This window comes from Urocitellus parryii, chromosome 8 (genome assembly GCF_045843805.1).
Source record: "Urocitellus parryii isolate mUroPar1 chromosome 8, mUroPar1.hap1, whole genome shotgun sequence".
Classification (NCBI taxonomy): Eukaryota; Metazoa; Chordata; class Mammalia; order Rodentia; family Sciuridae; genus Urocitellus; species Urocitellus parryii.
In genome coordinates, this window is record NC_135538.1 from 70,294,341 (window position 1) to 70,310,864 (window position 16,524).

The window sequence follows — 16,524 nt, forward strand, 5'->3', positions numbered from 1 at the left end:
TTACAGTCATGCACCACCACATCTGGCTCTGTTAAGACCAGTCTATTTTTTTAGGAGCAGTCTTAAATGCAGGTTTTTGAAATGTAACATCTGACACAGATGCAGGCAGTTAGCAAACATGCACTGATAATGACAGTTCAATCATCTGTCACTTTTGATCCTAAAGTAAGGAAAATGACAAGTGTGAAGCTACTGTACATATACAATTAGCAAAACAGAAGCTCTCCCAAAGCTTTTGTTTTATTTTGTTTTTTGTGATGCTAGGGATTGAACCCAGCACCTTACACATGCTAGGCAAGTACTGTACCACTGAACCACATACCTGTCCCTTCCCTTAAAGCTTCTTTCTGAGTTTTATGTTGAAATCCAGATACGTTTAAGTGGATTTGATAATATTGGGGTAGAGGAAGAGAAAGGCATATAGTACAGGGCGCTTACTATCATTTTCCTTAACTTCACTAAGTATTTTACAAATGTTTTATTTAGTGTGAATGAGGCTCTAGGCTATGTGCCTTAGAGAATGAGAAGGGGGAATCAGTGGGAAATCTAAACTTCAGAGTTCTTTATGGGGAATGATCCCTACTAAAAGGAATATACAGGTCAGAAGCTGTTGGAAAATAGAGTCACAGTAGCTTGTATGTACGTCTAACATCTAAGTTCTTTCTGTGCAGCCCATCAGTGCTGGATCGTTTGAATGCTTTGCTTGAACCTGGAGGCGTCCTCACCATTAGTGAAAGAGGAATGATAGATGGATCCACTCCCACAATAACACCCAATCCCAATTTCAGGTATTTGTATCTCTAATTTTTCTGCCTAAGAATCTGGCAGTCTTGGTAGCAAAGGTAGACATAGGGTAGGATCGCCTTATATATTATACTTACACTGAGTTATCCATTCATTCATTTGGTTGAAACATATATTTATTGAGGTTCTGCTGTTTGTCGGGCACTACTAGTCTCTGGGGACACAGTAGTAAATGAGAGGTAAGGTCCTTCCCTTGGGTTGGTGAAAGGATGGAAGTTGGGAGACCAGTCACAATCCTTTTGCAGTAGTCCAGGCAGGAGGTAATCATGACTTAGACAAGGGTAATCAGATGAATGGGACTTGCTATTAGAGTTGTGAGTTGAGAAAATGAAACAATGAAGGCACTGAAGTGTTTGTATTATGTAATTAGGTAAATGAGAGTGTTTCATTGAGCAAGGGAATACTGGCAATGAGCAGGTTTGGGATGGGGAGGGTCAACAGGGAATCAGCTGTTCTTTCTTGAACATAAGTGTGAGATGACAGATGGCTAGATGGGATGTTGATGGACATTGAATGTAAGAAATTATTACAGGAGAACACAGTTTCTTTTTCTGCTTTCTATGAGTTAGAATGATGAATTGTCACTGCTTGATTTGGGAAATTTCGGAAAGTAGGTTTTGAAAAACTGATTTGCAATGTTGATACTTGTTGGAAGAAGAATATAGAATAATGCAGAAGATGGTATGGTACCTTGCTTTATTAGTGGTGTCTTCCTATATGAACTCCCTAGAGATGACCACATAGGCTTTGTCCTTACAAGTTATTGCTGAGCTACAAAATGAGTTGTACTGGGATTTAAAATATTTTCTTTTCCTCTGAATTGCCATCTTACTAGGCTTTTTCTTTCAATGGATCCTGTTCATGGAGAAATATCCAGAGCTATGAGGAATCGTGGACTCGAAGTCTACATTTCAGGAGAAGGCGATGAGAGCATTCCCGACAACCTGGATTTGAAAGTTCTGCTGCACAGCCTTGGATTGGTTGGAGACAGTGTGTGTGACATACTCTTGTCTCTACATATGGAGACCCAAAGCACTATTTTAGGTGAGGTGCTTGACCTCTGGGCCTCTACAGTTTTTGTTCTATAGAAATTCATGTTGGAGTTCTTACATTTAATGTACATGGAAATATAAATTACCACAAAAGCCTGTTAAATGTATGTGTCCAGACACCCCAGCATATCAGGGTGTGGCATAGGAGTCAGTATTTTGAAGATGCTCCCCAGATAAATGATGCATGCAGGTACTAAGATTCATTAGCTTAGCCTCTTGAGGATGGAACAAAGAGGAAACTTTGAGTTAAAAAAGATACAGCTCTGACTTATTTCAAATATTTCAGTATATAAACAGGGTCAATAATAGTAAATTAAATACTGTATTTTTAATAATTACGATATGTTTGATACAGTGCTGGTTGCTTATTTAGTTCTGCAAGACATTTGTTTCCACTTATTTTTTTTCCGGCGGACACAACATCTTTGTTTGTATGTGGTACTGAGGATAGAACCTGGGCTGCATGCCAGGCGAGTGCGCTACCGCTTGAGCCACATCCCCAGCCCCTTGTTTCCATTTTACAGATACAGCTCAGGAAGTTTGAGTAATTTGTTAAAGACAACCCTAATTTTGATAGCTGGGATTTCAAATAGGTTTGTTGGATTTTAAAGCCTGTGGTCCTTCATGAGGTAATGATCATTTTTATACCTTCAGGCATGAGATTCTGGATATAGGTGTCAGGTTTTATCATGCCTGTGAAGAGGTCCCCCACATTATACTGCAGGCAATCAACAAGAGAGGAAGGGAGGAAACATAGGAGATAGGAATTTGAATGTTCTTAAAAGTCTATTATTCCTGCCCTCAGGAGATTCTAGTTTATGTAGAGGCTATTTACTAAAGTAAATACCTGGGTGTGGTTGTCTAATAGGAAGTTTGATGTGAGAGCAGAATTTTTCCACTTTCATCAGAGATTTTGAAGAATCTGTTTCTCATAGATGGCAATATTTTCCCTTTTATAGGTTCTCCAACATCTTCTGTGTCTACTCTAATTCAGACAGCCATACTCATTGTCCAGTACCTGCAGCGAGGGCTGAGTTTAGATAGAGCCTTTTTTGAAGCATGCCAGGAAGTATATGTTGTCTCCCAGCATTCAGCAGCAAACCAGAAGGTACTGTGAAATATTTTGGACAGCTTTCCAAGTTGTAATACACTGTACTATTGAGTAGGGGGAAATTATTCTTATAGATGGCAACTTTAACAACGTAAGAGAATTGACCTCTGCAGTTTTTCTCTAGTGAAGATTTTGTGTGGTATTTTTTTGGAAGATGGCTTAAATATAAATATTCCTTTCAAGAAACATCTATAATCAAAAGTAGAATTTAAATTTAACTTCTGGTATTGAATGTTGAAGAATGTGTCTAAGAGTTATTGGGAGAGGGTCATGTGGACTCCAAGAACTCCTACATTTGTCTGCTAACGTTTTTGGTAACAGCACTTAACCTGTGGGGCCTTTGTACCCTGTGTTTTATATCTCTCTCTCTCTCTCTCTCTCTCTCTCTCTCTCTCTCTCTCTCTCTCCTTCAATTGTAGATAGACACAATACCTTTATTGTATTTATTTATTTTATATGGTGCTGAGGATCAAACACAGTGCCTCATGCATGCCAGATAGGTGTTCTACCACTGAACCACAACCCTAGCTTCTGTGTTTTATCTCTTGCCAGCTCGTGCAGGCTTTACTGGAAAAATGTATTTCTTCTCTGCGAGCACGAGAAACCTGGGGAAACTCAATTCTTGCCACGGGACTGTGGCCAGATTCTGTGCCCTCAGCTCTCTTTGCTACCGAAGATTCTCATCTCTCTATTGTCCGAAGGGATGGACAGATCCTGGCATACTGTCTCAACAGGATGAGCATGAAAACCAGCAGCTGGGTGAGGTCAGTGGAGCCCACAGCTTGTGTGCCTCCTTGTTTCTGAAATGATTTTTGCTTTTGCTTGTAATGGTCAGAACACAATATATTCAACCTACTATTATGTAGCCATTTATTATCCAGCTATCATATTTTTATTGTTTATTGCTTATTGTAATATCCCTCCCCATTTATTATTTTTTAAGGGTGTGTGTATGTACATTCATGTTTTAATTGTCCTTGTGTGGGGAAATCATCATTTTTCCTCTTTGCTACAATATTTGCAAATTAGTTTTCATGGTTCTTTGAAATGTGAAAAAAAAGGTTGTTCTACTATTAACTTTGTCTCATTTCAATGAATTTCAGGAGTCAGCCTCTTACCTTGCAAGACTTAGAGAAAATTATGCAGTCTTCCAACCCTGAGAACCTGAAATTTAGTGCAGTAGAGGTGGAACCATATTGGATCGATGAACCAGATGTTTTGGCCATGGCTGTTAAACTGCTCATAGAAAGAGCAACAAATCAGGATTGGATGCTCAGAGTTAAATGGCTTTATCATTTAGCCAAGAACATACCACAGGGGCTTGGTGAGTAGAAAAGCTTAATTTGTACTATTTATATGCACTCACTTAATCTTGTTTAAATGCCTCAGCAGCTATGTTATTCTATGACTATGCTTGCAAAATTACAACTGAGAGTTCTTGTAGCAAGAGGTTTGTGATAGAGTATTATTATTTATATGGTTGTTTAATTTAAAAGCAAATCTTTTTTTTTTTTTTTTTTTTTTGGTATTGAGGATTAAACCCAAAAGTGCATTACCACTGAAGTGCATCCCCAGTCCTTTTTGTTTTTATTTATTTTTGTGGTGCTAGGGACCAAACCCAGGGCTTTGTGCCTGTGAGGCAAGCACTCTACCAACTAAGCTATATCCCCAGACCCTATTTTTTAAATTTGAAACAGGTGTCACTAAATTGCTGAGACAGGTCTTGAACTTGTCCCCTTGCCTCATCTTCCCAGATGCTGTGGTCATAGGAGTGTACCACCACACTCAGCTAGGAGCAAGTCTGTCCCTGAATGTTTCACATGATAAATGATTGTTCCAGTGTAATTCTTAGTACTCCAGATTCATCAAATTCAAAAAATAATGTACTATATTATGTTACATTTTACTTTTGAACATTTGCCTTTTTACTGTACTACTGGGGTACAGCCATTCTGTCTGGGAATGGTATGGTTTTTGATCAGCTCATTTCCCCTTAAAGTACATATGGTTGTAATTTCATTTTAATACCAATGTTCCAAGCTGTCACACTGACTTTCTTGGTACTTTATTCAGAGAGAAAAAAAAAGCAATAATAACATTATTTAAGTTATAAAGGACATTAAATTTGTTAATAGAAGTTGTTGACTAAATTACCTGAGTTTACATGAACGTTTCTACTCTAAGAGAACTTGTAGGTAAGCTACTGACTGTCTTTTATCATGTGACACATGGTAATCTAAGTATGTGTAAAGAGAATGTATATAAGTAGTCTTATCTGCATTGTCTTCTATGATAGCCACCAGTCAGAGAGCTACTGTCATATAAACAAATATAAAAGAATTCAAATTAAATAAAATCCAAGTCTTAGTTGCACTAACCACATTTCAAGTGCTCCGAGGTGACTAATAACTTCTCTGACAATGTAGCAATGGAACATTTAAATCATTGCAGAAAGTTCAGTTGGACAGCAATACTTTAGAGTCTAACATTGCTTCTTCTTTCTCCACAGAGTCAATACAAATTAATTTGGAAGCCAGTGCTGCATCTCTTAGGAATTTTTACTCAAATTCTCTCTCAGCTGGGGTCATGAATATCTTCAAACTATTACAAGCAAATATAACAGGTTTGCACCTGCTTTTGATTTTAGCTCTTGCCACTGTTTTAGAAACTTGGGCTTTTGAGTTTATAGGGAAGACACCCATCACATCTACACTGTAGGAGTATTTTTTGGAGGTTCAGGATATCTAGATGTAAATTATTCTTTGTTTGCAACTGTCTCTTCACCTTCCATTATCTGATGGAAAGTGATATACAGTGTACTGGAAAGTATTCAAGATGACTGTTTTTTAAGAATAAGAAATAAGAGAACAAACTTACTTTTAGTTTTGAAACAGAATAAGATAAAGTTTACAGAACATAAACATTAAAAAAGAAAATAAGGATATATTTGCAAAAGCAAATTTAATTTTTTATACTTGCATTTTCATTTGATGTTGACTTAAATATTACCATTAGCCATTTGTTTTGGGAAAAATATGTGTGATATTTTTGTGCTAAACCTTATGCATACTGAAGACAATGAATATATTTGGAAGAAATCACATAATAGAGAAAACTAGTGGTCATATATGGCTGAACTAAATCATGGCTTTCCAAGTATAGAAGTCTTCAGGAACTCAGATATAAAGGACACCAGCAGGTTTCATTTTTCAGCAGACACTGTTCTTTATCTATTGGAACACATTAGCTCTAACTTTATTTTCTTTTTCTCTTGTGTAACTGTCTATATTACTGGACTTTGGAATATGAAGTCCTTAAAGTACCTTGCCATTCACAGTATGCTCATGGTAGTCTACAATGAAGTGGATGGTTCTTAAACTACTCCATTGAACTGTCATGCCTAGCAACCTTCAAATTACAGTTATATTAGTTGTGTATTATTTCCTTCTTTTGAGTTTTCACAACTGAAGAGTCAGAGTTTTGCTGTTGTTGGCTACTTTAGAGAAAATATACGAAATCTGAGTCAAAGTTTATGAAGCAGCATATGACTGCAAAGATTTTATTTTTTTTTAAAAAGACGGGGATCTTGCTAAGTTCCCTAGGCTGGTCTCAAACCCTTGGGCTCAAGCCATCCTCCTGCTTCAGCCTCCTGAGTAGCTAGTATTACAGATATATTAACCATGTCTGAGTGGGAAATTGGTTCTAAGCATAACATCTTGATGCTTTTCTTATTGGAAGCAGATAACAAAATATACTCTCATTTTTCGCCATTTAAGTTTGTTTTTGTTTCTGTCTTGATGGTAAATCGTGATAGATTGGGTAATTGTCCCCAGGAATTGTTTTCAGACCAGTAAGTGGGCTCTAAGGAAATGGATTCGTTATTAGAATGTTTGTATTCTTGCAGAGATTACCTTTAATTGGCAGAATTTTTCTTTCTGTCCTGTAGTGAAATGGATTTTCAGAACTTGTAGATGTTGTGCTTTCCTTTCATTGTAGATGTGTTTCCTTTCATTCAGAAAGGAAATAGAATAAAAGCTATTGAGTGTTGCTTTCTAGTATCCTGAATTAAAACCCATAGAATTTCTATTTCACTTCTTCCCCATCAGACAATCAGTGTGATCCAAGTAAAACAAAGAAAATATTCAACTGAATCTTGCAGGCTAGGTGTTTAACTATAAAACTTTTTTTTTTTTTTTTAACTAGATGACTTTGTGATCCCTCTGGACCCCCGGTGGAATATACAGGCTTTGGACATTATTAGAAATTCAATGGACTATGATCCACAAACGGACCAGCCCAAGCAGCTCTTTTCCCTTTTAGAATCAGTTGCAAACAAGTAGGTGAAACCTCGGGCTCTGGACTCTGTTCATCTCACTGGTTCACATATTATACATTTCCTAAGACTCTGTCAAATGTAGCTGTATGTTTTATTTCGTCAACCTAATAAGTGATAAAAGTGCTAGAAATGAGTACCTTCAATCTTAGCATTAATGGGATTTATTATTTTAAAGTAATCTTTCATCATAGGATAGCCATGTTTATATTTATAATTCTGTACAGCTCCTCCCTTTTTTGTCTACTTATTCTCTTACGTGTCCTTTCCTTAGCTGTCTGTCCACATTATTTCTCATACTCAGAAGTTGGAGATGTACATAGCACCTGCATATATATGTACATACTCACATGTAAACTTCCATAATTATATTTAAACTGGTCTTTCCTTATTTTTATGGTAGCAGCCACAAGTATTTTTTACCATGTAATTTTTTGGCCAGTAGTTGGCCATCAGTGTAACAAAATTTTTTTAAAAGTGTAGTGTTCATTACAGGAAAGTACAGTACAAATTGTGATTTTGATGAGGATTCCCAAAGTGAACCCATGAGTGTGGTATGCTCTAGCTCTTTGGAAGCCGCCTTTAACCAGTAATTATTGTGATTTTGAATCTTGTTCCAGGACAATTGTTTATCTTGACCGGGAAAAACGAATTTTTACCGAAACAAATTTGATTTCTGTTGGTAGCAGAAAGTTAAGAAATAGTGTTTTAAGAATGTCCTTTGAATTTCATAAAGGTAAGAACACTTTATCTTTTGTGTTGTTCAGTGGAGCATCTGATTGTATTATGTGGCTAATGTTGAAAGATATTGAGTAGCACCTGTTACTTTGATTACTTCTGATTTGTTGTCCTAATTTTAAACAGGCCATGTCCTCTTACTCAGTAGTAATGACTAACATTTACTAAGCACTCACTCTGTGCCAGGTGCTTAGCTAAAGACTTTACATGTCCTTGATCTCATTTACTTTCTATAGTAATCCTATGAAGTAAGTAGGTCCTCACTTTATGAATGAGAAAAGGGAGGCATGGATATGCTTTAGATCACATCTTTTGCAGTTGCACTAGGACTTGAAAAGTGGGCCTGTTGGTTATAAAAGATCATATTCAAAGGCATTTGGTTATAAGATTACTTTTTTCCATCCGCCTTAACTTTTGTAAATAGAAAAAGCAATAAAAATAATTTAAACTATGGTAGCGTAAAAATTGAAAAAGTTGATCCTTATAGCAGCTGCTATTAGTAGTAGATTCATTTGTACCTTTTCATACCTGTCTTAACTATCCATCTAAACCTATATACACTTGGTTTTGTTTTGTATTTAAATCCTTATATGAAATATGCATCTTTATAATTTCCATTTTCTGTTAAGACATTTATGAGATTAGGGATGTAGCTCAATAATAGAGCACTTGACTAATATGTGAAACGTGGGTTCAATCCCCAGCACCATTAAATAATATGAAATATAACATTATTTCTATCTTTAGGCATATATACCTCATCTGTTAAATTTAATAATAGGCACAGAATTTGCTTTTAATTTTTGACCTTTCCAAATTGATCTTTGGATTAGTAATAACATTAAATTCTAGATTACAATTTATTTTGAAAATGTCTAGAGATTAATTTAAACCTGATGGAATATTCTTATTTATGTCATCTCCAAGATCCAGAGAGCTATCACAGCCTGCCCCATGAAATTGTGGTCAATCTTGCTGCTTTTTTTGAACTTTGTGATGCAGTAATCCTGCTCTGGGTACAATCCTCCCAAGGTGTGGTGTCTGACGCCAATGTCTTTGAGGTGAGGCATTATATCTGTTTTTATTTTAAATAAGATTTGGATCAAGGACTTAGGAATACAACCAGAGACCCTGTGTCTAATAGAAGAAAAAGCAGGCCCTAATCTCCATCATGTGGGAGTAGGCCCTAACTTCCTTAAGACTCCTATGGTGCAAGAATTAAAATCAAGAATTAATAAATGGGATGGACTCAAACCAAAAAGGTTCTTCTCAGCAAAGGAAACAATCTGTGAGGTGAATAGAGAGCCTACATCTTGGGAGCAAATCTTTACCCCTCACACATCAGATCACTAATCACTAGGGTATATAAAGAACTCAAAAAGCTAAACACCAAAAATCCAAATAACCCAATCAATAAATGGGCCAAGGAACTGAACAGACACCTCTCAGAAGGTGAGGTACAATCAATCAACAAATAATGAAAAAATGTTCATCGATAGCAATTAGAGAAATGCAAATCAAACCACTCTAAGATTATGTCACTCCTGTCAGAATGGCAGCTATTGTGAAGACAAACAACAATAAGTGTTGGCAAGGATGTGGGGAAAAAGGTATACTCATACACTGCTGGTGAGACTGCAAATTGGTGTAGCCAATATGGAAAGCAGTATGGAAATTTCTTGGAAAATTGGGAATGGAACCACCATTTGACCCAGCTATCCCTCTCCTCAGTCTATACCGAAAGGACTTAAAAACAGCATACCACAGGGACACAGCCACATCAATGTTTATAGCAGCACAATTCACAATAGTTAAACTGTGGAACCAACCTAGATGCACTTCAAGAGATGAATGAATAAAAAAATTGTGGCATATATACACAATGGAATATTACTCAGCAATAAAAGAGAATAAAATCATGGCATTTGCAGGTAAATGGATGGAGTTAGAGAAGATAATGCTAAGTGAAGTTAGCCAATCCCAAAAAACCAAATGCCAAATGATTTCTTTGATATAAGGAGGCTGATTCATAGTGGGATAGGAAGAGGGAGCATGGGTGGAATAGACGAAATCTAGATAGGGCAGGGGAAAGGAAGGGGCATGGAGTTATTAATGATGGTGGAATGTGATGATCATTATTATCCAAAGTACAGATATGAAGACATGAATTGATGTGAATATACTGTGTATCCAACCAGAGATATGAAAAATTGTGCTCTATATATGTAATAAGAATTGTAGTATAATTTGCTATCTCATATAAATAAAATTTTAAAAATTAGTTATAGATAGACACAATATCTTTAAAAAAATTTTTTTTAGTTGTACATGGACACAATAACTTTGTTTTATTAATTTATTTTTATCTGATGCCAAAGATCGAACCCAGGGCCTTGCATGTGCTAGGCGAGCACTCTGCCACTGAACCACAACTCCACCCCCCAGACACAATATCTTTATTTTGTTTATTTTTATGTGGTGCTCAGGATGGAACCCCGTGCCTCACATGTGAGAGGAAAGCTCTCCACCACTGAGCTACAACCCCAGTCCAAACAGAGCTATTTTTGAAAATAAAAATTAGAAGAGTGGAACTGGTTGACATTTTTCCAAGTCTTTTTCTGTCTGTCTTACGATAAGAAGTCTGGATTTTCACATCTGCTTCTGCATTCAATGTCTTGTAGAATGTTGTTTGGGTTTAAGTTTGTAAAGAAAAACTGGCCTACCATAGTTAAGGCTTGGAAAGGGAAAGAATACTTTTAATATCTATTTCCTATAATAATGAACATTCTTGGATAGCACACCACAAATGGACAAAAAGTTTGTCATGGTCACTTACACTGTGACCATTTGAAACCTGAAAAATATATTTGCAGAACTTGTCATGCGTGATAATCCATTATTTAGTTTGCACTTTGGATTTAGATAACAAAACTCTGACATCAAAATTTATGAAGGTCACTAGAGCCTCAGAGAGGGTGGTTATCTGGCCAGGGAAGGCCAAGATTTATGAGGTGTCACTAAAGTTTGAGAGAGGGCTGCTATCTGGTCAGAGAGAACCAGGCATGGGTGAGTTCAAGGCACAGGCAGGCATTCCAAGCTAGTTCAGAATTTGCAGTAATTTATAGTGAAACCAAAATTATCTTTTCAGGGCTTTGTGGCAAGATGGCTCCCAATTTTAAGAGAAAATCAGGCTGGGTCTATCAGTATCTGTGGATTCCATATCCTCAGATTCTACCAACTTCAGGTTGAAAAATTCTTTTTTTAATTGCAACCCTACTAAACATGTATAGACTTTTTTCCTTTTTCCTTGGCAGTATCGCCTAATAAATATAATGTAGCAACTATTTGCATGGTGTTTACATTGTATTAGGTATTATAAATAATTTGGATAATTACTTCAAGTATGCAGGAGAATGTGTTTAGGTTTTAGGCAAATATACCACATGTATTATATTTTGAGCATTATTTTCCCCCAAGTATACTGAGATATAATTATACTCTCAAATATTTTTCTTGAAGTGATAGATTCTTTTCATTTATACTCAACATAATTTTGCCAAATACCCAATCATAGTTTGTCCTTTTTGTATACAATTAATTTAAATGTCAATTCTGAAAAGAAATAAGTGAATAACAACATATTATTATAGCATAGCTTTGACCTGACAGAGCTCATAAAGATAATCACTAGACACTAGTATAAATAGCATTGTTGGAGACTCAGTTACATGGTTTGTATTAGAAAGCTACATTAATGAAAATGGTATGGTATGGTCCAAGAATAGGCATGTAGACCACTGAAACAAAACAGAATTCACAAATGTGCTTCCATGTATATGGTCTATTTTCTTTTATTTTGCCAATATGAAAAGGTAATTTAATAGAGGAAAAACATTCTCTTTAATAATTAGTGATGGAATTAGATGTCCACATAAAGTAAGAATAAGCTTCTCCCCCTACCTCATTATTACATACAAGTTACCTCAACCTAAGCTGGATGGTTCACATGCCTATAATCCCAGTGACTGGGAAGCAATGCCAGATAATCAGAAGTTTGAGGCCAGTCCGGGCAACGTAGTCTCTTTCTCAAAATAAAGGATGAAGGGTATAAGCTCAAAGGTGGAATGCCACTGGGTTTCATCCGCAGGACCCCACACACAAAATAGAATGAGCCCTTTTAATAAAAAAACTAAAACTATGAACAATTAAGAGAAAACCTTTACAATTTAAGGATAAGCAAAGATTTCTTAGAATCTTCATAAAAGAAAAAAATAAACTAATGAATTAGATTTTGTCAAAATTAAAAATTTACATTCATCAGTACTTCTAAGAAAAATCTGAGAAATTGTTTACAAAATACTTGAATTATGTAAGATACCTAATAATAATAAGACAACCCAATTTTTACAATGAACAGATTTGAATAGATGCTTCTCCAAAGATATATGAATGCCTAGTAAGAACTTGAAAAATTATAACATCATCAGTTATCAAAAGAATATAAAATTAAAACTGCAGTAAGTTTTCACTCATCAAAATAGTTCAAATTAAAATCATTAACAATAGCTAATGATTGGCAATTAGTGACTGAGAAGGAACTGGAACAACTGGGACTCTTCTCTGCTGCTTGTAATACAAAACAGCTGCTTTGTGTCGCATTAGTCAATTTCTTATGAGATGATATATAAAGTTTACTATATGACCCAATAATTTCATTCTCTCTAAGGTATTATCTTTGTACTTGAAGTACAAAGAAAAAAAGGCTTTTGTTTTGTCTGCCTTAATTTCTAGCTTTAAACCTCTTTTGTATATAAGTTGAATTGAGTCCTTTCAAGAGATGTCTGTGAGTAGTCTTGGCTTATTTTGTTTTTAGATCTTAGATTCTTTGAGATGGCGGGACCGGTTTTGGACTGTGGCTGACACGGTAAAAGTGGATGCTCCGGGTCTGGCTTTGCTTGCTCTCCATTGGCACTGGGTTTTAAAACATTTAGTCCATCAAATCCCCCAACGCCTGATGAATCATGAAGACAAGTAAGACTCATATTTAGGGAATAATATGTGTAAAGATAAGAGGGTTTAGAATTAAAACTGCTATTTCTTATTTAATTTTGGTTTATTCTGTTGGCATACTGTAGAAAATATTGAATGTAAATGACTTCTTTTTCTATCTAGCATTTCCTCCTTATTTCCCTTCTGCTCTTTTTCTCCTTTAAAGATATTACAAAGAGGTTCAGACCGTGTCAGAACATATTCAAAATTGTCTTGGTAGCCCAACTGGTGGCTTCATTGGTATAAAGAGGTTGCAGAAGTTCCTGGGACGACCATTTCCTTTCAAGGTATACCTGGAAACATATAGTAAATTAAAAGAATCAAGTTCTTCTAAAACTCTGGCACTTGGGATCTGGCATTCAGCCAGACGCATCCTTACTGCAAAGCTTAATTCATAACTGTTCAATGAATGCTGCTAATGTATTTGTTAAAAGTTATCATTTTACTTATTCCTGAGGCTTAGGCTGGGTAGAGCTCTAACTATTACTCTAAAATCTCTCCAGAGCAATATGAGTAAAGAAACCCTGTGTTTTTCTAGAAGCATTTTCAGGTATATCTAGGGTGCTGAAAAAAAAAAACATAGTTCAGCTCTCTAATAGGCTCTCCTGGGTTTTATTGTTTCAGGACAAGCTAGTGGTAGAGTGTTTTTCACAGTTGAGAATCCTCGACAGAGCCCTTGCCATCAGAGAGCAGATGCCTGTCGTTGGGGAGAGTGGATGGCAGGAAGATTTCAGTCATCTCCAAGTGGTTGCTTCTGAGTGGACGTTAAAGAAAAGTCTCCTGCAGGCCTGGGGATTGATCCTCAGAGCTAATATTCTAGCAGATGTCAATCTAGGTAATATATTCTGGTATTTGAATGACCGTCAACACTCTGAGCATATCCTCTTACCTGCCGCCATTAAGTTTTTGCCTTAGATTTTTTTCCCCCTTTGGTATAGTGTAAATACCATTAAATAAATGTCAGTCATTGAGCTAAAATTTACATACATTGTTTAACTCCATTCATTAGAATTTTGCAGAAATTAATATCATTTAACAAATGAGAAACTTGGAGTTTAGGTTAAGCAGCCTAACTCTGATTAACTCATGTTAAACTCATAGTCACTTTGCCAACTGTTGGGAATCTAGACCCATCTCTTCTCTAATACAACATTTCTTTTTTATCTGAATTGAAGATGAGTTGAAGAATCTTGTGAGTGCTCAGTGTTTAGAACTCAAGGCCAAAGGACTTTCACTTGGTTTTCCGGAGAAAAAGCATGGTGAAGCTTCCTTTGCACCCCAGCCAGACTTTGCCTCTTTAATTCAACTCACCAGGAGTGTTCAATTATGGCCTACAATGGAATACTTGGCTGTGCTTTGGCAGTACAAAGTGACAGCTGATTTTATGACACAGGCTTATTTGAGAAGGTATGCCATTCTTTCAGTTATTTTCTTGATAGATTTTTTGTGTTTCCTGTATTGTAAACAAAGCACAGACATAAGGAGGTATAGCTGCTGAGGCACAGCAAGGTCACTTGCTACTTTTGAAAGCCAAATCTTATTAAAGATTCTTTATTTCAGCCTCTCCCCTAAAAGTTACTAGAATTTTTTTCCAGTAGAGTTGCTTATTTTTAAATAAATGTACCCTAAGTTTTGTGTGTTTCATCTTCCCTCACATATAAATTCTCTAGTAGTTCACTGACAGTCCAAACCCAAGCCTCTCACTGTATATTTTGGAACAGGTTCAGCAAAAATCAGCAACCTCTGATAGAGGAGGAGATAAGACATCACATCATATTTTGTCTTCAGCACACACCAGTTGCTCCTCAAGAACTTCGAGACCTGTGGTCTTTACTACATCATCAGAAGGTAAAAACCAAAATCAGAAAGGGAAATAAGCCTCTTTTCACACTGTGTGATTAAATTTTCTATGGCAGATTGGTTGTAGAACAATTTTGTGCATTTAATAAAAAAATTCCATGTTGGAATACTCAGGCTTATCTGAACTACCTCAATGTAGGAGAATTTTGAATTTTCTTTTGCAGTAATTACAATGGCATTGTACAGTTTTTATCACAGCAGTATTCGTTTGGGTTCCAGTTAAGTGAGGTGAAAAGCATTTTCTCAAAAATACATTATAAGAACATTTATTTCTTTTGATGATGTTATAATTGTGCAATCTGCTTTGCTTATACTTCCTCGTGCAGCCTTATAAAAACAGATTATACTTAGTGTGATTATACTTACAAACAAGATATATGACTCCACCAAGATGACCAAGGTGGCAAAGAATTAGGAAAATTAAGATAATATCTTTAAATCCATGTTAGTTTTAGATAGATCTTAAACAACAAAAGACCATGATTTATGGAATCATTCTCATAAATTTTTTTATTCCTTTATCTCTAGGGAGCTGCTGAAGAAATTACTTGTTTGTGGTCTGAGTTATTTAATTCCACATTTATGTCTTTCTGGAGCAGTACTGTGACCACAAATCCAGAGTACTGGCTAACATGGAACCCTCTGCCCAATATGCAGCAGAGGGAGATGCCCAAGTCCCTTTTGGACTCTACATTAAAGGTTTGTTGGCATAAAACTGATGGTAGTAGGTTAAAAAAAATTCCCAGTAACTCTGTTAGTAATCATTTATTCCTAGAATAAAATAGTTGACTATAAATAGGTGATTTTGATACTTTGTTTTCTTCATGATGCTAAAAAAGTGTGTTGTCAAAAAATGTATTCTTTATCTTAAATGATTTTTGTAATTGAGTTAAAGCCATAAAGATTTCCTTTAAAAAAGTCTTCATTTCTTAAAATTATAAAACATTTTAACCATTTAATTTATTAGAAATAACCACTCTAATCTGTATCTCTGTTTATATACTCATATGCATTTTTTTTTTTTTTTTTTTTTTTTTTTTTTTTTTTTTTTGCTTTTTCTTTAAGATGAGGTATTGCTATGTTTTCCAGGCTGGTCTTGGATTTGTGAGCTCAAGAGATCTTCCCCATCTTAGCCTCCCAAGTAACTGGGATTATAAACATATGCTGCCACATCCAGAATAAATAGTATCATTTATATGAACAAAAATAATACTTTATTTGTTCACAAATGTGTCATGGAAATGTGCTTGTCATTCCAGGTTACATTAGTTCATTGTATTGATGTATCACAATTTATTTAATCACTTTTCTTTTGATAAGTTTTGAGGTTTGTTTTCTTCTTCCTCTTTTAACAAGCCTAGCTACATTTACTATCCTTGTATAATCTGGCATTTGTCTTGAATATTTCTGTGGGTGATTTTTTGGAATTAGGTTTTAACCCATGGTCAATGTGATTACATATTTAAAAAAATAATAAATAATATATGCCTAATATGTACAAATAGCTCTTTTTAGGCTTTCTGAGGAGGTGCTTTACTTTTTTTTACTTTGTAAATATGCAAGTTACTGACCAAAAC

General features: G+C 35.6%; 1 protein-coding gene across 2 annotated transcripts in view; it reads left to right on the top strand.

Annotated features, from left to right (window-relative positions):
• The window catches only part of Mdn1 (midasin AAA ATPase 1), a 142,639-nt gene that overhangs the window by 81,943 nt on the left and 44,172 nt on the right, over positions 1-16,524 (top strand). For both annotated transcript variants that reach the window (XM_077801619.1, XM_077801620.1), the window contains exons 45-59: positions 672-788; positions 1,640-1,848; positions 2,816-2,964; positions 3,520-3,731; positions 4,071-4,291; positions 5,477-5,590; positions 7,171-7,303; positions 7,921-8,036; positions 8,966-9,099; positions 12,912-13,069; positions 13,254-13,374; positions 13,712-13,922; positions 14,263-14,494; positions 14,809-14,935; positions 15,476-15,646. In XM_077801619.1, the coding sequence (XP_077657745.1) occupies positions 672-788; positions 1,640-1,848; positions 2,816-2,964; positions 3,520-3,731; positions 4,071-4,291; positions 5,477-5,590; positions 7,171-7,303; positions 7,921-8,036; positions 8,966-9,099; positions 12,912-13,069; positions 13,254-13,374; positions 13,712-13,922; positions 14,263-14,494; positions 14,809-14,935; positions 15,476-15,646 (2,425 nt within the window). The remainder of the gene's footprint in view (positions 1-671; positions 789-1,639; positions 1,849-2,815; positions 2,965-3,519; positions 3,732-4,070; positions 4,292-5,476; positions 5,591-7,170; positions 7,304-7,920; positions 8,037-8,965; positions 9,100-12,911; positions 13,070-13,253; positions 13,375-13,711; positions 13,923-14,262; positions 14,495-14,808; positions 14,936-15,475; positions 15,647-16,524) is intronic.